This window comes from Cryptotermes secundus, unplaced genomic scaffold (assembly GCF_002891405.2).
Source record: "Cryptotermes secundus unplaced genomic scaffold, Csec_1.0 scaffold169, whole genome shotgun sequence".
NCBI classification, from domain to species: Eukaryota; Metazoa; Arthropoda; class Insecta; order Blattodea; family Kalotermitidae; genus Cryptotermes; species Cryptotermes secundus.
The window spans coordinates 408,752-432,843 of NW_019734311.1; the positions used below are offsets into that span (position 1 = coordinate 408,752).

At 42.6% G+C, this 24,092-nt stretch overlaps 1 protein-coding gene across 1 annotated transcript in view; it reads right to left on the bottom strand.

Moving 5' to 3' along the window:
• The window catches only part of LOC117282630, a 94,598-nt gene that overhangs the window by 34,585 nt on the left and 35,921 nt on the right, over positions 1 to 24,092 (bottom strand). The window contains exon 2 of the mRNA XM_033753072.1: positions 18,056 to 18,254. Within this exon, the coding sequence (XP_033608963.1) occupies positions 18,056 to 18,254 (199 nt within the window). The remainder of the gene's footprint in view (positions 1 to 18,055; positions 18,255 to 24,092) is intronic.

Consider the following 24,092-nt stretch of genomic DNA (forward strand, 5'->3'; position numbering starts at 1 on the left):
AATTTATTATGTGGATTAGGTGACCTGTGTATTTAAATTAAGATCGGCTATTCCCTTACAAATTAGTTACTCTTCTAAACGTAAATATGCAACAGTGTCCAGGGATTTCCTTTCCCGGAGGACGAGTGGGGCATAGGCGGCTTCCCCCACGCACAAACGTTATGCCCCTAACCTTCACCGAAGGTCTCGGCCCACATTTCCTTCTCGTCTCTAAGCTGGACTTCTTATTGCGCCTCAGATTAAAATCCAGACATCGGTGATTTGCCAGCTTCTTTAACACTGAATCCAGGACCCAAGAGATACTGAAGCATGACCCACAGGAAATGGATCGTCTCCCAGCCCACCTCTCTACACCCGGAACATGACACGAGTACGAGTACAACGGCGATCTTTCAGAACCGCAGTAAGTGGTCTGTCTCACGAAGCAAGTGCTTTCTGATTGAACGAACTTCACTTAATATTTTGCGAATTATTTCACCTAAAAATCTAAACCGACAAGAACACAAGAGACATAAATATATATATTTTTGTTACTAAATGCGTCACAGTCCTAACCGTTACGCCCAAAATAAAGTAAAATAGAAAAAGAAAATATATAAGATTTCATATTGTGACATATTTGCTCAAAGTAAGTAATGTGGAAGCGGCCTCCGTAGTCTAGAGGTAACGTTCCCACCTCATGACTCGTGGTACGCGGGTTCAAACCCGGCGGAGGTCGTCGAATTTTTAAGGGCGGAAAAATTCACGGAACAAGTCCTCCGGGAGGGACTTTAAGCCGTGTGTCCCGTGTCGTAGCTTTACGGAACGTAAAAGAACCTCATATCTCCAAAGGAGGCCACTGAGCCAAATTCAAGGACGTTTCCCGCCCAACAGTAGTCTCTAATGCCTCTGATAGATGGGGGGAGCATTATAGATACCGCCAAGCTAGTGGAGGCCGAACTCGCTGGCTCGGTCGGGACTGAAGGTACGCACCAATATCGGTAGGGTATAGAGACTGGTAGAATATCATAGAGGGAAGCACAATGGACCAATACTGGTCTAAGTGCATGGGGAAACCCACCCTCTACAATAACTAACTAACTAACTAAGTAATGTGGAGCCGGTGGAACAGCAGTTGCTTGCGAAAGGTTCTGAAACAATATTCGTTTCTAGACAACATCCGTCGCTAGGCAGAAGATTCTTGAAAAGCGACAAGTGAATGGCAACAAATGAACAAGCAACAGAGGAAAGTTGCTTTCTATACGGTCCGTGCCGAGATGTTATAACCGGGACGATTCGGGCCAAACAGTCAGTTGCAAGACTGCTCAGATGAAAGTCAGTCTGTCGTGAGAAAGAGAAGACCTAATGGGTGCAGGTAGCACAGAAACTGAAGAATCTAGTGCTAAAATCCGTTGCCAGGAAGAGTCTAGTGATGACTGAGAAGAGAGTGTGGTAGTGATTTATGAAGTGTGAAGATTAGCAAAGGCGTTATAATTAAGTGCAATTACGAGTTGTGTGTTGAAGTGGGCTAGCTTTACCTTTTTACCTATAATGTAACCAAGCACAGCGTACAATTGTGGGTCTTTGAGCTCTCTTTTATTTACTTATTTCACAAATCGTAAATCTCACGGAAAGTTTTATTGGAGACAAACCGGATGCTTCATTCTTCCCCACAAGTTATTCGAAGTATTTTTCGCGCCGATATTTGATGTAAGGTCGGGGCAAGCGCAGCAGCTCATGTAGATCTTGAAGACTGTCAGTTATTTCCGTATGGATTTGATCAAAGCCGGAATACGGGTATGTCAACTAATTTCAATAAAATTTCGAAATACGAAACGTAAATAAAATCCCAAAACCAGCTCTGTCGTCTGAGATATAACGCATGTAATGCACTGTTATTCTACCGACGTTTCGGAGGAACATACTATCTCCTTTCTCAGGTTCGAAGAAACCAAGCCGGTTTCTTGTCTTATCTTCGACCCTGAAGATGAAGGCGATATGTTCCTCCGAAAAATCGGTTCACTTTGGACGGACTACACGGTGTTATATCCTAGAAGATAGAGTTCTTCATGACTACCGCTGTGAGAACCTCAAATCCTACATTAATGACAAACAGACGGCCACACCTGACAAAGCTCATATGCATATTTATTCAACTTTTTGTTGTAGACACGTCGAAAGCGGCATTAACTGAGAGAAATTGTTGCAGCTTTAAAGTTACAGTAATGCAGTATCGCCGGTCACGGTAGCCGAGCGGTCTAAGGCATGCCCTAACTTCGCTCGCTCGGAAGCTGGGATCATGAGTTCGAATCCCACTCAGGGCATGAATGTTTAGAATTAGTTTGTTTGTGTGTGTGTGCGTATGTTTTTCTGTATTTGCGTACAGGTAGAGGCCTTGCGACGAGCAGATCAACAGCCCAAGGAGTCCTACCAAATGTCTAAGATCTAGTAAACCGAAGTGAAACGTAGAGTTTCGTGGAGGTAGCCAAGGCCCAGAGTGGGGCTGTAGGGACAAGGGCAATGCGCGGTAGCTCGGCCATTACAGACTGCGACAATGCTAGCTTCCAGACTAATTATTCTCTTTCCCACTCCACATTCTGATAGTGTATTCATTAAAACCATTGATAGAATCACTGACTTCCTGGACACTACTCATTGTTCAGATTTAATATTATAACGACGTTTCGGAGACTGGTCTCTGCTTCCGTCCTCAAGTAAAAAACTAATAAGTTTTGCCCAATCCATAGACCTAGTTCTGAGATAGGGATCTGTTTTTAGTTGATACAGTCCAGTACATGGCTCGTGACCAGAATGCAGGACAAAACTATGGTACAATACTAAATAAGCTACAAGTCATAAAATATAAAGAATTTCAACAAATAAAAAATTACCTTAGAAGAGCAGATTACATTTTTGTAATATTTCTACCTTTCAGTTGAGAATGTTATATCTTTCTATTTAAAAACCCGAAAATTAAGAGAAATGCAACTATAGTTTTATCTGTTGTCTTGTGAGGGTGAAACTCTTGTTTCGCCCTACAAGACGAACATATTACATTATGGAAACTCTAAGGTACAGTCTAGAGTTCACAAGCGCTTGCCACTTGATCATTTCTAGGACACCTAAATTCGCACCAGAATATAGGCCGTGCCATAGCTCAGGCGGTTAGCCGCCAGCTTCCCACCGCGGCGGTTATGGTTCGAGGTTAGGTCAGGACATGTGGGATTTGTGGTTGACAAAGTTGTACTGGGGCAGGTTTTCTCCGAATACTTCGATTTCCCCTGCCAATTCTCATTCCACTGACTGCTCCATATTCATCATCATCTATCACCTGGGGCTGGTACAATAGGCCAATTAGTGACCTACGTACCAAGTGGACTCAGTCTCACCTTACCCCAAGTAAACTAGCTGGACCAAAATTTTACGTTATATTTAAGATCCATTTTAGTATTATCTTCTCATCTGTGACCAGGTCTCTTAAGTGGTCTCTTCCCTTCAAGTTTTCTGATTAAAAGTTTGCAAACGTTTCTTATTAGGAGCAGGGATAGAGTAGTCGGCATAGCGACTGGCTATGGGCTGGACGACCGAGGGGTCGGAGTTCGAGTCCTGGTAGGGTCAAGAATTTTCTCTTCTCCACAGCGTCCAGACCGGCTCTGGGGCCCACTCAGCCTAGTATCCAATGGGTACCGAGAGTTCTTTCCCTGGAGGTAAAGCAGCAGGAGCGTGAAGCTGACTACTCACCTCCAACTAGTGCTGAGGTCAAGAAAATGTGGATCTATACATCCACTCCCCCAAGAGCCTACACGGCGTGGTGCTTAATTAATTAAGCACAGGGACAACTTTGCCCTTTTTATACGTTTCTTATCGCCTCCATGGCAATACATTGTCATTAAGAAGCTGCACGTGCATAACCTCTCCTTCTGTTCGCAGCATGACATTGCCGAAGAATGCAATCTGGCTCTGGATGTCACGTACTGCAGCTATTTTCTCTAATCACACTGCAGCAGGACAAGTCTCTTCGTCTGTAGAGTCAGCTGAATCTTTATTTTCAGTTCCGATTTCGTTACAATGAAACAGGCGAAAATCAAATGCCTACGAATTACGAGAAATCATGAATACTATTTACAGGTGGAATCCTTATGACTCACGGTATAAAAACGTGGAGATTAGTTTACGGTACAGGACAGAGTATTTGACCATGACATGAGAATTGCTTCTGCAATTAGGTCACAGTTAGGCAATAACCGAGGAGTCCACAATAACCACTTGCAGCAACGCCATGAGTTCACGTAAGAAATTTACTTTCACTGCTACATACAACTTCAGCATACTACATTTTATAATGGTAAGGTAAGGTAACGCTGTCCCTGCGCTTAACTACTTAAGCAATACGCCATGAAGGCGTATGGGGGAGTGGATGTATAGATCCACATTTTCTTGACCTCGGCAATAGTTGGAGGTGAGTGGTTAGCTTCACGCCCATTCCACTTTACCCCATTGGAAAGATCCCCTGGTAGGAGAGTTGGATAGGAGGTGGGGTGGACCCCAGTGCCAGTCTGGACGATTTGGAGAAGAGAAAATTCTTGCCACCACCGGGACTCGAACTCCGACCCCTCGGTCGTCCAGCCTGGAGCCAGTCGCTATACCGACTGCGGTATCCCGATAATGGAACTTGAAATTTAGAATTAAGAATTCGGATCTACACAGTCACGCTTAACCCTTGAAGCATAATTTTCTTTAATACAGGCAAAGAAAATCTGCCTTATGCTTAAGCTCATGGAAAATCTACTTTGTCTGTATTAGTTAGATACCGCGTGGTGAATACGTATGGAAAATGTAGATACGCCTCCATGGATTCGTGTCTTCGGCACTAGATGGAGATGAATGATCAGTTCACGGCCCGCACCTTTATCCCCAGGAGAGTGACCCTCGGTGCCACTGGAGAGGAGACTTGGTTGGCCCCAGAAAGGGCTTGTACGCTGTAGGGAAGAGAAAAATAAGTTGCCCCTAAAGGGATTTGAATCACCGCTGTCCAATCGTACCCTAGTCGCTACACCGACTGATCTATCCCTATAGTCAAAAATCCAGCTCCTACCTCACAGGAATCACACAGATAAGTTTATGACAAAAGACCTGATTTTTTTTGAGGATCGTATCTTTTGTAGATCATATAATTGTAATGGCGGTGAGTGAGATGAGTGCGCAGGCGCTGGTTAGTGATAGTGTTGATTTCGTAGGTAGGAGGATCTGCCAACAACAATCCCTCCTGACGTCAGCGTTCATCTTCATGTAATATGCTTGATTAGAAGAGATACTTGAAACCAGAATTTAGTTCCTTTTTCAATATTGGATGCTATAATTAGATTTTGATTAGGCAGTACTCCGAGTGAAAAGTTTTTTTATTAATAAATTAAAGACTGGGTAACCCAGAACTTAATTACAATTAAAACAAGTTGGATAAATAACGATTATTTTTTTTCTAAACCTAATATACTACGTAAATTAAAACTAAGTCACTTCCACTGAATTACTTAGTACTTTAACATTTAACTAGTTCGAACGGTTTCTTCCGTTTGAGTCGTCTAATGATATTGTTCACGTTGAGAAATCTGGACGCTTCAATGTTGACATGATTTTGGAGTCTCTTTTCATGAGAGGTGGCGGACTTAGCGATGATATTTGTAACCGTCTCGAACTGTTACGAACGTACCACGGTGCGCTGACAATACACTTTAGCACTTTGTTCTGATAGCGTTGAATCACTTGAATATTGGATTCACTGGTGCAGCCCCAGAGCTGGATACCATAACTGCAAACTGGACGTAGAGTTTGTTTGTATAATGTAAGTTTATTGTGGATTGATAGCTCAGAATGGCATCCAAGTAACCAATACACTTTTCTGAACTTATTGTTGAGCTCATCACGTTTTTTGTTGATATGCTCTCTCCACCGTAACTTGGCGTCTAGAGTTATTCCAAGATATTTCGCTGTGTTGGCGTATGGAACTTGAGTGCCATTGATAAAGACTGATTGTTGTGCAATCCTCTTGTTTGTAAAGTCAATATGTTCTGATTCGGATTCGTTGACTTTAATTCGCCATTTAGTGAAAAGTATAAATATGTTTTGTGCACTGCGGCCACTTCTGGCCTATCGTATCAGCCCCAGATGTTAGGTGAGGGTGATTGTGGAGCAATTGGTGGAATGAAGATTGGCAGGGTAAAGCCGAAGTACTCGGAGAAAAACTGCCCCAGCGCCACTTTGTCCACCACAAATCCCACTTGACCAGACCCGTGATCGAACCCGGGCAGCCGCGGTGGGAAGCCAGCGACTATTGCGCGGCCCTTGTTCTGTGGCGTAAGTGCAGACATTTTTAAATATTAAAGAAGGCTTTATATATAACAACCACCGTGCTTCAAAGATTTAAGTTATTCATCTGCGGGATTTATTGGCAGGTAGAAAAACCATTTGTTGCTCAAACCAAATTTTGACTTAAAACTACAGAAAGAACAATAATTTATAGAAAAGAAAAGGCATGAAGATTGACTGAAAGGAATAAGAAAGAACTGAATGGGCATTTGAAAAGTCAGTCCTCGTACGTTACAATACTATGTTTGTGCGCCAGGTACCTCTAACTTGACCCCATTATAGTCGTCTCGCCGCTTCATCCACCAATTATCATTCATACTGCATATTCCCAGAAGCAAAAACGTGTGGCCTCTATTGCATAACCTCTCACTCACAATGTTAAATCGCATATTCAATAAGCTGGTTATAGGTCGAAGTGATACTCGGTGTTGACTTATGGGCAGATTGAATCAACATCATCAGTATAAACAGAAACAAATAAATAAATTATATAATTACATTTTTCAACTAACTCACACTTTTGGTGTACGCCCATTCAAGAATTCCCAGTTCGAGATAATGCTAGCAGGTCATATCTGATTACACAGTGCGATGCACACCTATGAATTGTAATAAAAAATTATAGAAAAATTAATTGGTGAATTAACTACTAAATACACAATAATGGACTCTGTACAACAAAGTGATTTGTCATAATTTAAAAGAAGCCAAATTATTCCAAGATTGGAGTATGTTAACAGCAGTTTAAAATATTGGTATTAGCTCCGTAAAATTCCTACAGATTACAGCATATGTGCTGTTGTGTTCATCCCATGAATGCGAAAAACGGCTGGGGCAGTTAGCATCCTGAATTGGTTGAGACAAATATGGTGGGGAGCGGCCCCCCTCCTTCTCCCTCGCCTTTACAAGTCGCTGGTGAGAGCAAGAATTGAATATGGAAGCTTTCTCCTCTATGGTCTCTCAAACTCCCTAAAGGTCCTAATGGAGAAAATCCAGATTTAAGCATTTAAAAGGGCTCTGGGACTGAAGCCCTCAACACCTGCGAACAATGTACTGGGAGAGGCCAAAACTGCCCCTCTAGAGATTAGATTCCGCTATTTAGCTCGCAACTTCGTCACGAGAATGCTCACGTACGAGCCTCACCCTCTCTGCTCCACAACGGAGGAGATTATAGACTGGAAGGAAAATACAGTGAATATTCATAGATTACGCACGGTACCCCTCATTGAGGCATTTACAGATACTGTCCCTAGGGAGCGCTTATTAAGAAATGCCTCGCTACCACTGTGATGTAAGAATACGTTTACTTCAATCCTGAGCAGACCAAGTGCCTGGATCGATAAAGGAACGAAGCTCGCCCATCATCAGAGCCGACCTCTCTTCTCTTCAGGATAGTTTTCGAGGAGGAGCTGAAGCAAACCAGGAACCGCTTCACAGATGGCTTCAAAGCAGCAGAAGGGCCCTTCGGGAGGTTTCGACTATAACGAGGACAAAGGCTGGGGCTACAAGTCATCACAAATCGCCTCCATGTTTATCTTGGAGGGCATGGCCATCTCCGAGTCTCTCACCCGTATCAACGAAATGCAAGGCCGTAACTTTAGTATATTCTCGGACTCCAGGTGCGTGACGACTGCAATTTCATCGTCCAAAAACTTTGGGAAACGATCCCCACTCATTTCCTGCATTAAGATCCGCTTTCGGAGACAAAGGCAGCCGAGAAACGCGTTAAGATACACTGGATCCCAGCTCATAGATGAATTACCAGGAACGGGAAAGCCGACGAGCTAGCCGAGCATAACTTGTACAGCTTGAGGAGACAAAGGCAGCCGAGAAACGCTTTAAGATACACTGGATCCCAGCTTACAGATGAATTACCGGGAAGGAGAAAGCCGATGAGCTAGCCGAGCACAGCTTGAACAGCTTGAGGAGACAAAGGCAGCCGGGAAACGCGTTAAGATACACTGGATCCCAGCTTACAGATGAATTACCGGGAAGGAGAAAGCCGATGAGCTAGCCGAGCACAGCTTGAACAGCTTGAGGAGACAAAGGCAGCCGGGAAACGCGTTAAGATACACTGGATCCCAGCTCATAGATGAATTACCGGGAACGGGAAAGCCGACGAGCTAGCCGAGCATAACTTGTACAGCTTGAGGAGACAAAGGCAGCCGAGAAACGCGTTAAGATACACTGGATCCCAGCTCATAGATGAATTACCGAGAATGGGAAAGCCGACGAGCTAGCCGAGCATAACTTGTACAGCTTGAGGAGACAAAGGCAGCCGAGAAACGCGTTAAGATACACTGGATCCCAGCTCATAGATGAATTACCGAGAATGGGAAAGCCGACGAGCTAGCCGAGCATAACTTGTACAGCTTGAGGAGACAAAGGCAGCAGGAAGACGTGTCAGGATACACTGGATCCCAGCTCATAGAGGAATTACCGGGAACGAGAAAGCCGAAGAGCTAGCATGGGAAGGATAACTAAATCCCTATTCGAGCCGAGGAAAATTTCCAAAGAGGAATCCCAGCTGTTGCACCAGGAGGTGAGACGGGTCAGGCGACGGCACTATTTTACGCTGTTCCTTGATATAGGTCCCGACTCCTGGTTTGCCATTTGCAAACTGAACATAGCGGTGACCTCAATCTGCCACCTCCGAAGTGGCCATATAGCCCTGGCGCATAGTCTGGCACGTTCTAATATCGCGCCATGCGATCTGCACATGAGGAACATCGGAAGACACTCAAGATCACGTCTTCTTACAATGTCAAAAGTTCACAAAAGAAAGGGAGAGACTTACAAAAGGATTACTAAAAAGATGGAACACGCTTCCCCTGAAAGTGGACATGATTCTGACCAGCGTGGAAACAAGTGATGTTTACGTACTCACAGCCTTCATCAGTGCAGCTAATATAAGAATGTGAAAACCCCGCGAACTTACACCAGCCACCGTCGGGAACCAGGACAGCCCGGAACAAAGTACAACAGCACTTGATAGGATAGCCAAAACATGAGTTACTACTTGGATAAGAATTGAAATAGAAAGAATAACTACTGAAATGGTACCGAGATTAATAGAATTTCGCCTCTAAAGCTCTAAACAGTCCAGCTCCGTACTATAACTAGTCGAGTCCTGTACTTTATCTATGACAAAAAAATATCCCATGAATGCAATGGCTGTGTCAACACAGCACTACATTCAACAAGATGGCGGATCTGAAGAAGCAACAAAAAGTACAAGGAATGAGACGACATCCTGCATTAACCAAGTCACGTAGTGAATATGGCTGTGATAATTCGGCGGAGAGTGAAGAGAATATAGGCCAAGTGAAAACATCAGAAACTTCCATTTCAACATCGGATGCATTAAGCTTTTACTGACGACGGCTTCGAACGTTTTTGCTGCTGTGGGACATAACGTTATACTGCAGTGACTGTAAGCAAGGAAATTGTTACCTTACGAACAAATAATACCTTATAAGTACACAATCACTAACAACAAAATATTCTGTGGGATATTATCATCCATTAAATGAGAAACATTCTTCAACGTGGATTTACTGGTTGTATGGGCTAACATTATTTTGCTGCTGCCAACACACACTTTAATTTAAGGAACAACTTAAATTACTGACAAAATATACCTCTCGAAGGAACATACCACTACTAAAAGAAGGGAGGAAGATTGAGAGAGAAAAATACGGGAAGAGTAAACAAAAATACATGAAAGCTTAGAAGAAACATGAGTTCACCTCATGTGAGCGAAGTAACGGGGAAAACATTCCGTTTGGAGCTGGAACTACCATGCCAGTATAACATTACATGCAGAAGCTTGCTTTAACAGTAAACACTGAAAGCTTTGCGGTAATTTTCTGGGCGTCTGGCGACATCGATGTGCAAATTATATACATACTTGGTTGTATTAAGCCATATTCAGTGGAGAGTAAGTACGTATGTAAAGAAAGAGAATGATTCATACGGTTCAAGGCCAAACTTCTCCTTCAAGTATCTGGTGATGTAAATTAAGTTTACGTCTATATTTTTTTTCCTTGGCACTACAGCCCCAGTGCGCCTAGGCCTACCTCCATGAACTTCTCCGTTCACTTCGGTTTTTCTAGATCTTACACATTCGGTAGGACTCCTTGGACAGGTGATCAGCTCGTCGCAAGGTCTCTACCTGTAGATAAACACAGAAAAACGCATACACACAAACTAAGCATCCATGTCCTGAGTGGGATTCGAGCCCACGATCCCGGTTTCCAAGCGAGCGAAGACAGTTGACCGGCGTAAATTCAGTTTACGTCTCTAAATACGAGCTCCTCTCTGTTCAAAGTCTCGAAATAACAGGGACAGACTCCACAGTATGCAAAAATGTTTTCAGAGTGTGGCTTTCTTACGTAAGACTAACGGTCGCATCTTCCGAGTACTTCGGTTTCCCCCGCCAATCTTCATTCACCAAATTCTCCATCATCATAATCATCCAGGGCAGGCTACAATAGGCCAATCAGTGGCCGCCGTGCCGAGTGGACCAAGTTAGACTCCAACCACCACTAAGCCAATTAAAAAAACCGTCGCATCAGGCGCTCAAATCCACTGAAGAGAATAAATGAAGAGTGAAAAGCGTTGAGAAGCACATAGGAAATAATCAGACGTAACAGCCTCCCTATTCTAGTAATCTTGTATTTAAGCATCCGGTTGCATTACTATATCTAATATTGTTTACTGTACTACACAGTCCGTCAACAATGCAACAAATTGTTCCTTCTTTCTTACACTTAAGTTGATATGAAAGTTAGTCTCGTTCCGAATCGGTTATATCGACCTATTCGATATTCTCAGTAACAGTTCATCGTACATAAAAGTGATATGCAGCATAAAACACGCTATTGATTAAAATCGGCAACTTTCATTTTTGTAATATTTCTGACATGATGAATACTTAACAAAAGACGGGGAGAAATAATACTGAGCAATGTGAATATCTCAGATACTATATTATACATGTAAAAGCGGAATTTAAACAATCATTAATATTAAGAAAGTCGTCTTCTGGGATCTGGCGCCGTTTATTCTTTGTTTCAGCCGACGTTCCTCCGAAACGTCGGCTGAAACAAAGAATACACGGCACCAGATCCCAGAAGACGACTATCTTCATAGTCATCGCCGTGGAAACCTCAAAACTTACAATTATTAATATCGTTCATAAAATCTCCAGGTTTTGAGTGCCACTATTAATTTCTGCGTTTCACGTTCAGAGAAGGAATTTGTCATCTGGATGCAAAATTTGCGTTTCTTCTTCTACCTTGACGGATTAGCCTCTCTGGCCTGTTCCCATTCAGGATTAGTTACGAAATTATGAATCTTACAGACAGTTTGTAGGAGTCCTTGGGCGGGTGATCAGCCCGTCGCAAGGCCGTTACGTATGGAGGACAACACAGAGAAGAACCGTAGACAAACATCCATACCTCGAGTGGGATTCGAAATCACGATCCAAATGTTTGAGCGGAAGAAGATATTTCGTGTAAAAATTTGATTTTTACCTTAAAATATCTATAAAATTGCAAGTAATACATTTCGAGAATATATATACTCCAATGAGAAACACACGTCTCCGCTCTTGTGTGTTCTTCATGCAAGATTTGGAATTAATGTGTAATTTTAATCTAATACTCAACGTTTCTCTTCCAGTGAAATTCATCACACAAATTGTTTACGTTTAACTGCCAAACAAAATAATCGGATGAAACGCTCGTCTGCAACAAAGATGAAATAAACGTGGCGCAGTCAGTTCTAAACTTAGGCGTGAATATTGAAGTCTGCCTGGGGACAACGTTGAGGCAGCCGGATGATGGCTGCTGACATCGGCTGTAAAGGCTTAGGAGTGGTCATATTTTAAAGGCACCACTCTGAATATCATAGCGTAGTTGGTTCAGGCGCTATGCTACAACCTGGAAGCTCGCGGGTTCAAGTCCCGATGAGGTCATGGGATTTTTTCAATTGACCTAATCCTTCCAGCCGCACTATGGCCCTGGGGTCGACATCCTTCAAGGTCAGCAATCTGATCGTTAAAAAAATACAAACCTTTCACTGAAGGGGAATTTGTAAAAGATGGTTTTCTTGAAATAGCTCATAATCTTTTTGAAGGATTTAAAAATAAGAAAGAGATCATAGCTATTATTTAAGATCTTCACTTATCAAGAAACACCATTTTGCGGCGAATAGAAATGATGTGTGGAAAAATAACTTAACAGTTGTTGAAAGATGTTTCCAGTTGTGTTGCTTTCTCTCTCCAACTGGATGAATCTAAAGACATCAGAGACACAGCCCAGTTACTAATTGCTTTTTTTTTTCCTTGGCACTACAGCCCCAGTGGGCCTAGGCCTACCCCCATGAACTCCGTTCACTTCGGTTTTTCTAGATCTTACACATACGGTAGGACTCCTTGGGCGAGTGATCAGCTCGTCGCAAGGCCTCTACCTGTAGACAAACACAGAAAAACGCACACAAACATCCATGCCCTGAGTGGGATTCGAACCCACGATCCCGGCTTCCGAGCGAGCGAAGACAGTGCATGCCTTAGACCGCTCGGCTACCGTGACCGGCACTAATTGCTTTTATAACAAACATCATGTGTCGCGTTATTTTTAAAAATATTTTTACTTAAAGCGAGGTACGGCGATAGGAGGGGGTGGTAGATCACTGGCAGTTTGACACTAAAAAGTCGATCACAACCTGTGTGAAGTTGGACATGCCTGGTTTAGATAATATGGGACCCTCAACGTTTCACAACCCTATGGGCCTTCACTGCCTGTGACAGGGATAGCTTTGCTTTTTACTTACCACTCTCAGCATCAGTTATTCTGAGTTAATGTACGACGTAGTGTTAAATAATTGAAATCAAGATACGGATATTAACAAAAGAAAACATAATCACGATCGTTTGGGGTAACTTCGCAGCGTAGCTTCTTTATGTCTGCGGCGCTGTTCAATAATTCAGAGCGCATTCTAAACAAAAATGTCGCTCTAAGCCTTACTAGTCATTTAACTGACCCAATAACGCGTGGTCAGATTTCGTAACGTTTACAACGTGGCATTCCAGCAGATGTTGGCGAATTTCGCACAGCATTCACTGGCTGGGCAAAGGGAACTCTCAATAAATCACGGAGTCTGAAATGTAGGTTAAAGAAAAGACCTGAAAATAAACTAGCCTCAATTCAGGACGTGGCATAACTCAGGCGGCTAGTTGCCGGCTTCCCACCATGACGGCCCGGCTTCGATCCCAGGTTAGATCATGTAGGATTTGAGGTGGATAAAGTGGCACTGGGGCAGGTTTCCTCCGAGTACTTTGGTTTCCCTTGCCAATCTTCATTCCACCAATTGCTTCATACTCATCTACTTGCGGGACTGGTACAGTAGCTCAATTAGTGGCCGAAGTATCAAGTGGACTGTGTCACCCCATCCCACGGAACTTAAAGAAAAAATACTTTTGAGCGCTATCATTCAACATAAATTATTATAAGTAGTCAATTTACAAAGTAATGTTTAAAAACTTTTTGATAAAATATAGAACCATTTATAATAATTTACAACAAATTCACGCACATCTTAGAAAGTGTTAAAGGATATAATATTTATACCTATGACATTGTAATAGTAGTTTCTGTATGTATTAATAATGTCCTTCTGAAGATGGTAGCTCCGACCGAAACATGTAAAGGATGAAAGATTAAAAAACATACAAAATTTATCACTCACGCTGGGGCGCGTTATTAATCTTTTATATTATTTTTTACGATTCTTTAAAATTCCAGTTTCTTAGGCTGACCTAGACATGAAGACCTTCCCTTTCATTTTTAAATCAGGAACAGTTTCAGCTTTTTTTCGAGCCTATTATCCATCATATTTCTTTCTATACTTGTTTCATGTAGGCCTACAGGTAGGATTATGTTCTTTGTCTAAGCTTTCAGTCTCAAAACATATCACGCAAATATGAAAGTCCTACGTTTCCGAAATTTCCATTTCCAAACTGTCTAAATACTGTACTAAGCATTTTCTGCCCTTAAATCCGATTTATCCCTCTCCTATGCACCATATAGTTCCTTCTGGGAAGGAACGTTCCTAAGTTTCCTTGCCACTCCGCTTGTCGTATATATAAATAACCTTCATAACTCATATAAGAATGTAAAAATGTTAAAACTCATCAGTATTCGCTTCTGCATGCATGATATAATTGTTTTCTCGTGAAGACTGAAGCAGTAATATTTAATCCGTTAACCTCCTTTGTCAACAGAACAGAGTCGAATATTCCTTCTCTGAGAATGATGAGCATTTAGATGTTATCTCGGTTATGAAGCGTAAGTCTCATATAATAAACGAGCCACTGGCTCCGAGTTAGAGAGACAGTGGTTTCAGAACTCACGTTAGCGCATAGCTGTAGACCTATTCCAGTGGCCTACATATCACATCACCAAATTTGGAAGTAAATTGTTGCTTACAAGCTGAACCTCACGTAACTAGCAGTAAGCAGAATCACAGCTTGAGACATAACCACCTCCACAAATTGGTCTATAACGTATTTAACAGCAATTTTTTGTTATCATATTACGGCAGAAACAATTTTTTCTCTTCCTCACAACGTCCAGGCCAGTTCTGGTACCCACCCAGCCTCATATGATGAGTATCGGAACGGTTTCCTCGTGGGTAAAGCAGGCTGGGTGTGAAGCCGACTAATCGCCTCCAATCTAGTGCCGAAACCAAGAATTGTGCAGCTATACCTCCATTATCCCATATGTCTTCTTGACATAATGCTTAATTAATAAAGTCCTGGGAAATTTTCCCCATTTTTTTAACTATTCGTATATATTGTGACATGTTGCGCAAAGCCGAGCCCCCACCACACCAGCAGTGACGCGGCGGGTGAGTCAGCGCTCCCCTCCCACCCCTCAGCGGTAACGTAACGCTCGCGTAATAGGCGAGTAATCACCCCGCATCCTGGCAGCTATGCGCGGTGACGTCACGAGCGGAGCCGAAGAGAGCCGAGCGGAGCCGAAGATAGCCGAGCCCCGTAACCGGGTAACTATGCAAGGCGAATCAACAGCGGTGACGTAACAGGATGACGTGGCACTCATTACGCAACAAGCAAGCACTGCAGCTATATAAGTGAGCTGCACAGTGGCTGCGGATCAGTTATAAAGTAACAGTCGCCGAGTCAAGACGTAAAGCCAGCAACTAGTCAGTTGTATTGTGGCATTTTTCAGTGTACTAATTGTGATACTCCAGATAGCAGTAATCGTCAGATTGTAATTTGGGTGATTGTGAGAGCGGATGTGAAATAAAATTCGCTACATCGAATACGTCGAGAATTTATTTGTCGCGATATACGCCCGATACGCGACAATATCGTCTTCTATTGGAACCATGGATTTTATCGAAATGATTATTTCAGTTCATGAATATAAGTGAACGCGGATACATAAGGTAGATTATAAACGCTTTAATAAAACAGAGACACGAAAAAGCCTATTTCCACTCTTCCGATCGGCTTTTTACGTGTATTTCTGAACGAGGAATTTTGTATGTGCTTCGATAAAACCTGTTAATATTCGCGAAAAATTTCTTCTAGATTTTCTTTCTATAGAGAGTTTCCAATTCCCATTATAAAAATAAAAGACATTCGCTTCACAAATACGATTTTACAAACCGGAAAAATACTGGTACCATCTATAGCAGGGCTCTTTGTGTGTGTGTGTTGGGTTTGCAGGTGTCAGGACGAATGATCGGACGGACAAGAAATTGAATTCAAAATAGGGTGGGCTTCTGGTTAATTTTACCGTATTTTTGGCTACTTCAGCTATTGGTAATGGTGGTCATGTGTCAAAGAAAAAAAAAATTAATCCATTGAAGCCTACTCCATTAAACAGAGCCGTAATTGATAAAGTTCATAATAGCTCTGTTACTCATGAAATCCTTAGGCTTTTATAGAACCCAAATGTTCACCACTATTTTCGCAAGAGTCTGCCATTGAAACATAAGTCAATGGAGTCAATTCAAGTCGAACTAAATACTGAGCGAGAGACACTTCTATCTTCACCAAAGCTTTGGTTCTGTCGTCGGCGCCTCGCTTATAATATTATGACGCTACATAGAGCTAAGCATCCCTGGTACCATCACGCGCTTACGCAGTTTTAGTTACGCCTGCGCATGGCGTCCCACAGATCACGGGAAATATAATTTATCTCTTTCCCTCTTTAATTTAATTTGTATACATAATTCCTTCCTCATTTCTACTCTCTCGTCATTTTATTTGCTCTTTCTATAGTCATTCCTCTTACTTTCCTTTTCCTTTCCTCTTTACGTTAAAACAGATTCTTCAACCCTGCTCATGCACTCCTCTATAACTTTATCTCCTTCCTCCTGTCTCTAGGTCTCCTTTTTACTTCTCCTTTGTACTGTCATTCAACTTTCTAATCTCGGCAACGGCAAGATAGTTTGGGAGTTTCCCATATCCTAGCAACGGCTCATTGGGGTTTACCCGCGCGTGAAAGGAACTGGTTGCTATGAACTCACAGTCCTCACAATCCAATTGCTCTCACGATCCTAATGTTATTGCAAACCTAATGCTTTTCCTACGGAGAAAATACTGGAGAAATCGCTTTTTCTCTGACTCGAATCCGCTCACGCACCAGCAAAATTAAGAATTTTACTGAGGCTCTCTCTCCAAGAACAAGAGCTTTTTTCAACCAATTTGTTTCTATGACGTGCAGTTTGAGAGACACGGGGAGGGACAAAGGACCTTAGAAACTGTCGCTGTCAATGCACCTAATAATGTGGTAGGTTTTGCCACAGATGTTCCAGCTAAACGCTCACCAACGATCTCTCCTCTTTCAAAATAGGAGAAGTCTCTCATTTTCCGATTCTTTCACACCGTCTGTCACTCAACATATTCACTAATGCACTTACACGATCACTACAGATAGTAAACAAACAAAATAAGAGCATTCAGTGTTCTTCCAATTTCCATCTATGAATGGCTCTGTCGGTCACGGTAGCCGATCGTGGGTTCGAATCCCACTCAGGGCATGGATGTTTAGTGTTTGTGTGTGCGTGTGTGTGAGTGCGCACGCGTTTTTCCGTGTGTGTAAACATGTAGAGGCCTTGTGATGAGCTGATCACCCGCCCAAGGAGTCCTACCGAATGTCTCAAATCTAGTAAACCGAAGTGAAATGGAGAGCTTCTTGGAGGTAGGCAAAGGCTCAAATTGGGGCTGTAGTGCCAAATGGGGGAAAAAAAGTATGGCTCAACAGTTCTTTTGTTGGATCTTGGCCGTTTTTCCAGTTTCTTAATCCTAAACACTGTCGGTAGGACTCCTTGGACGAAGGATCAACCCGTCTCAAGGCCGCTACCTACACGTAGACAGCACAAGCACAGAATAAACGTAAAAAATCATCCATGGATTGAGTGGGATTCGAACCAAAGATCTTAGCTTTCGAGCGAGTGAAGGCAGTTCATGCGTTAGACCGCGCGGCCACTGTGATCGGCGTTCTTTCAATGTAGCCAACACAAATTTTATTCCTCAGTTTCTCAGTGTTTCCATTATTTTGTTCAACCCCTGTATACAGACTGCATTACGGCAACTTTCTTAATCAACAATTAAAGAAAAGCGAATTACTGAGCTACCTTCTCTCTCATTCCATCAATCACCAATTCAATTTACCTGTAATGTGGAAATTCGATAAATGGTGATGGAGAAGAACATCGAATGGATTGCCTTTGTGTTGCGGCAGTGTGGAGTGCTGAATTAACAAGGGCTGAGTGGTTTGGGTCCATGTTAAGTGGGCCTCCGGTCTTCCGGCAGGGCGCGTCCTTGTGTTGCATTGCAGATGGAGGAGACGGTCTCCAGATACGGAAGGCAGCTGCGAACACATTGAAAAACGGTCAACAAGGGGTGTATTCCAGCTTTAGTTTGGAAAGGGGGCTAAAACTTCCCACCTTAAAGACCAACACGTTACGACAGGTTACATTGGTTATCTGAAACGACCTAAAAAATTGAAAATGAACATGAGATTTGAAAATTGAAATTTGAAGAGTGTGTACAGTGGTAGAACAACTTCGCTAAGAACAGTAACAAGAGAATTAGCGAAATCTAATTCCGACTTACCGGAAGTATAGGAGGTCAGAAAGGACAAGGTTGGTGGCACAGAACCAGCAGATGGTAATACATTCTTCTATGGGAATGATAATGCTAATTATCAGTTTCATATAGTCTTCCCTGTACATGAGGGAATCATAACGGCTTCTGAGGATTTGAAAGTATCCGTGTGAGACGCTTAGGTATAGTTCCGCTCCACACCAGCTGGAATGAGTTCGCGGGAGCACCGACAGAGGCCACTTGACGGCTCTATCACAAGAGCTATTTACAGGGATTAAACGAGAAGGCAATATCTACGGCGACATATATACGTGCGAAAACTCTGCACCGTCGTTTGCATCAAAGGCCGCCGAGACTAAAGCATCTGGATAGAGACTATACTGTGTCCGGAATGACGGCAGATCTGCCATTTTGTCTTATCTCTTTGTCCAAACAAGACTAATAAGCAAGGACATTGTTAACTTTATATTTTAGTTTCTGCTGAAGTAACAACAAAACGCCTTGAAAACTAATGAAACCAAAGGCGTATGGCCAAGTAATGCAACAACTGGATGATGTGCTGCGACGTGTTAATCAATTTGTTGCGTCATATAGACGAATCATCATATAAAATGAAATGTGTGAGTAAACAAATAGAATGACTCGATGTTTTACCGTCTGCTAGAACGGCATATGTTACACCGGGTACAGCTATTTCGGTTGTAAACAGCCTCATACGGAGAAGTAGTGGTCTAAAATTATTTTAATATGGTTGTTATAAATATGAAAGTGATCATACAAAGGACTATGACGAATTTAAATCATGATTTCAATCAATTCTTTACGTATGACATAAATATATTAAGAAGATTCAATAGAATATGAGGAAAGCAGATATTTCAAATCGAAAATTGAGAACAATGGCTTATACAAATACAAGAATCAGAATTTCGGTTAGACTGGTAAGCGTTGGTTAGTCAAATTTCTAAAATCATCAAATGTCAACTTTTCTAAAAACAGATTATGAGTATTTCCGCGTCCATAGAAATTTGTTGCACTGTTTGACTCAAGAATACTTTGTTTGCAGCCAGTACAAGCTTGGGATTCGATTCTCGAATATTCGTTTCAGCAACTTTAAGCATATATTTTTAAACGTTTTATATTTCTCCCATAAAAATGTGTGTTCTGGACGTGACTGGTTGTTTCACCAAGCTATTCAATTGTCATAAATACAAGGTTCCAACATCAAAACATTCATAAACAGAAAAATCATCACGTTAATATTGTGACATGTTGAGCTATGGATGACGGCCCCCCCCCGCCAGCCGTGATGCGCCGAGCGAATCCAAAGGGAGCCGAAGTTAGCCGAGTCCTAGCATCCTGGTCGCTAGGCAACGCGAGTCAACAGCGATGACGTCACCAAGTGTACCGCGGGTTGCTAGGCAGCGCGGGTAACCAGGATTGCGAGAGACGACGGTAGTAACAGCGGTTACTACCGCTAGCGTTATTGGCAACACAGCGCCAGGCAACAAGGGTGCTTATTACGTGGCCGTTTTCTGCATTGTCCGATCGAGGCTACATGAGGAGCAGCGAAGGCTATTCAGAGTGAGTCCTGGAGCTACCGCCGAGTTAATCCTCGAGCTACCTCCGAGTTAGTTCCGAGTTAGCCAGCAACCAGTCAGTTGTATTGTGGCATTTGGAGTGTACTATTTGTGATACTGCAGATAGCAGTAGTTCTAAAACTGTCAATTGTGTGATTATAAGTGCGAATGTGAAATAAAATTCGCTACATCAAATACGGCGTGAAGTTATTTGTCGCGTTATACGCTCAAACACGAGACAATATCTTGTGATAAAATGACACAAAATAACATTCCTATCTTCCTTTTGGCAGAATTTAAAATGCAGGCCTGATTTTCAGAATAAAAAAGCTAGTTGTGTAAGCCTATTAAGATACGTGTATTAACATAACGTACACATACTGTAGAGAGATCTACATATTCTGCATTCTTTGTAATTTTGTCAAAGTCAAAGTCATGTTGCAACTGACGGTCAGTCAGTCTGTCTGCCTTGGTGTCGAGCCCCAGCTGGGGCTCATAACCAGATGTTTTCTTCATTGTGAAAGTAGCTGTCCTGTCCATTTGGGGCGCCCTCACTGACGAGAGGTCGGGTCTGTCATTTGTCAGTCTGTAGCCAGGAACTCTGACCACTAGACCACAGAGGAGGTATAAATACACAAGTAATAAATAAAAATCAGAAACGTAAACCACAGCAGTGAAACAGAATCTCATCCACAACTGTTACAGAAGAAGATTATACACGTACGTTAATCTTACCACCTATCAAATTATATTTAGGCCTTATTTCAGCTCAGCCCAAAATGTAATCCTTATTTAATACTGAGAACCGCATTTGGATAATCCGTCCATATAATCGGCAGAACAAACGTAAGGTTTAATCATTAAGAAAAGACATATTTTTCTGAACAAAATATCTACACGGCGCCACATCCCAGAAGACTGCTTTCTTCATAGTCACTGGCGTGAGAACCTCAAATCTTACGTACGTGTTTTTCTGCTTCTACTATATACCATATAAGTGAATCTTTTCTGGCAGAAAATTCTAGCATGACCAACAGCGTACTTTGCCCCAATAACTAGTCAGAACTGTAGTCTTTAGTTACTCTAAGCACATACGAATCGGTCGAAGAAGTAAATATGGGTAATCACGTGACAACTGGAGGGCTCAGCAACCACACACACACACACACACACACACACATGCATTAAAGATGGGCACTAGGACCGCGCCACAGCTCAAGCGGTTAGTCGCTGGGTTTCCACCGCGGCGGCTCGGTTTCGATCCCGGGTCTGGTCAAGTGGGATTTGTGGTGGACAAAGTGGCGCTGGGGCAGGTTTTCTCCGAGTACTTCGGTTTCCCCTGCCAATCTTCATTCCACCAACTGCTCCACAATCACCCTCACATATCAGCTGGGGCTGGTACAATAGACCAGAAGTGGCCGTAGTACAAGGACTTAGTCCCACCCCACTCGCATAAAAAAAAAAAAAATGGGTACTTCCAACGTAACACGAGTGTACAAAGTTTTCTCCTCATTCTGTACAAGCGTGGTTGTGCATGCACATAACTTACGGCAACTTTATGTTTTGCGTTAGGCATGATTCACCATAAGAGAAGAGAAAGAGAAACATGAGCGAGAGGTAAGATATAATCTGTGAGACAACAATCGCGTGAATACAACAGAGTGCCTTCATCTGTGACAATGATTACCATATGCCCCCTTGGAACATCCGTTTTGCACCGAACAGCCTGGTCTTGAGGTAACTTTCTGAACTTGCATTCGGGAGGTGCTCGGCTGGAATTTCATCCGGGCCACCAGCTATGCTGAGGATTTTTGTGGTTTTCCTCAGTCCTCCAGGAAAATGCCAGGACTGTACTTCGATTAGGTAACAACCGCTTCCTTCGAAATCGTTTTCAATTCATCATTCACGTATCATCATATCATCTCACGCTATGTAGTCTTGACACTGAAATAACAAAACAAAAAACAAACTCCGTGGTTTTACTCCGCAAGCGAACCAAATAGCTTCTTTGAAAACTAGTATTCCGTGAGTTGGACGGAGCCGTTCTGCTACTGAAATGGAATAATGGCAGTCTGCTCTCAATTCTCAGAAAAAGATTAACGGGTAGAATTTACTCAGGTTTGTATTCTTCCCGCAATCTCTGGCATAAAATCCGTCCGGCCTTCAGGTTTCAGCTAATTATATCTGAAACAGTTATTACTGCAACAGGCAGATTTTCTGTAAGTAGGTGTTCCGTATATTCCAATGTAAAGGTAAAAAGGTAAAGTTGTCCCTGTGTTTAACTAATTAAGCACTACGCCATGAAGGCGTATGGGGGGAATGGATGTATAAATCCATATTTTCTTGACCTCGGCACTAGTTGGAGGTGAGTGGTGAGCTTCACGCCCCGGTCGTTTTACCCATTGGATAGGAGGTTGGGTGGACCCCACAGCTGGTCTGGACGACGTGGAGAAGAGAAAATTCTTCTTCCTACCGGGACTTGAACTCCGACCCCTCGGTAGTCCAGCCCGTAGCTGGTCGCTTTACCGACTACGCTACCGCGGCTTCCATATTCTAATGTAATTAAATAATTACTTTAATGGACAGAGCTCCATCTGCTGGCATATAATGTCGTGTGGTCCATTGAAAGTAAACAGATGTTTCGGAGGAACATGTTGCCTCCATCTTGTTTCTCCGTGACGTCAGTTGACTTTCAACAGACTACAGGACAGTATACCCCAGAAGACACAACTCGGCATAACCACCACTGAGGACCTCAAATCGTGCAGATCGGGTTCTACAACGATTTTCCTCCCAGCAGATCAGCTGTTGTCAGTCTGTGCTATCGACCGTAAGTTTATGGTGTTTTATGCATGTGAAACTGGAGATCGCAGTTAGTTACAAACAGCAATCATCTTCTCTCGTGAACACGAAGGTCACTCACGTTTGAGTTTCTATACTAAGAAATTAGTTTGTGATTAAATTATAAGTAGTTACTATAGGATTCTGACGATGGTGTACAACACACTGATATATTGGTTTTTTGGACTTTATCCATCGTCCTGGTTTTTAAGATAACTAATAAAAACACGACGTTTCGGAAACTGGATCTGTTTCCGTCCTCAGGTGAAGGAAAACACCTATTCTGTTGGGTCCGTTAGAAAGAGCTAGCCTCAATCACTGGACCATAGTTTTTATTTTTTGTTTTTATTAGTTATCTTAAAAACCAGGACGATGGATAAAGTCCAAAAAACCAATATATCAGTGATTAAATTATGTTTCGCAATTCTCAAAAACTTAAACTTTAAATAGGATAGCGGTAAGTGGTAAAGGTGTGTCTGTGCTTAATTAAATCCCAAGCAACAAAGAAGCAAGGGGGAATGGAGGCAAAGCTGCATTCATTCTTAACTTATGTAACAGACTGATGTGAGTCGCCAGTTTCATGACCTAGCCGCTTTAACCCCGAAAGAAAAAGAAACCAGTAACCGCTGGATAAGGGGCTGGTTGGGGCTCACAACAAATATATTGTATTTTGAATGTAATCAGATCCATTTCCAGTGTCTCAATAGCTGAGAACTGGCTCGCAGTGACCACACTGCTGAGGTACCTGCCTCGCCTTCGAATATGCAGCAAAGGAAATTCAAATGGCATGTAGGTATCGTAACTACGGCAATAGGTGACACAGAAATTTCCCCGTCTGCTAGCTTTAACGTCAGCAATTGTTGGAAGTGAATTGCCATCGTCAAATGAGGCATCAGACATACACATACCTGATGGCAGCAGGTAAAAAAAAAGTATGATGAAAGCAGTCTCTCTCCCGGCTTCACGTGGACAGGGTCTGAGGATTATGCTCATGCTGTGACGCTGCATACAACAAACCTCACGAAGAGCTTGCTCCTACCAGTCAAGATAACGCGATATCTCGAGAAAGCACGTGATATTATTCGTGGCCTAGCTGGACAAGCTTATTATTGGAAGTACTCTGTGTAGTGTGTATGGCACAGTCTGTATAGCGATGGGCTACATGCAGCACGGCCAGTGTT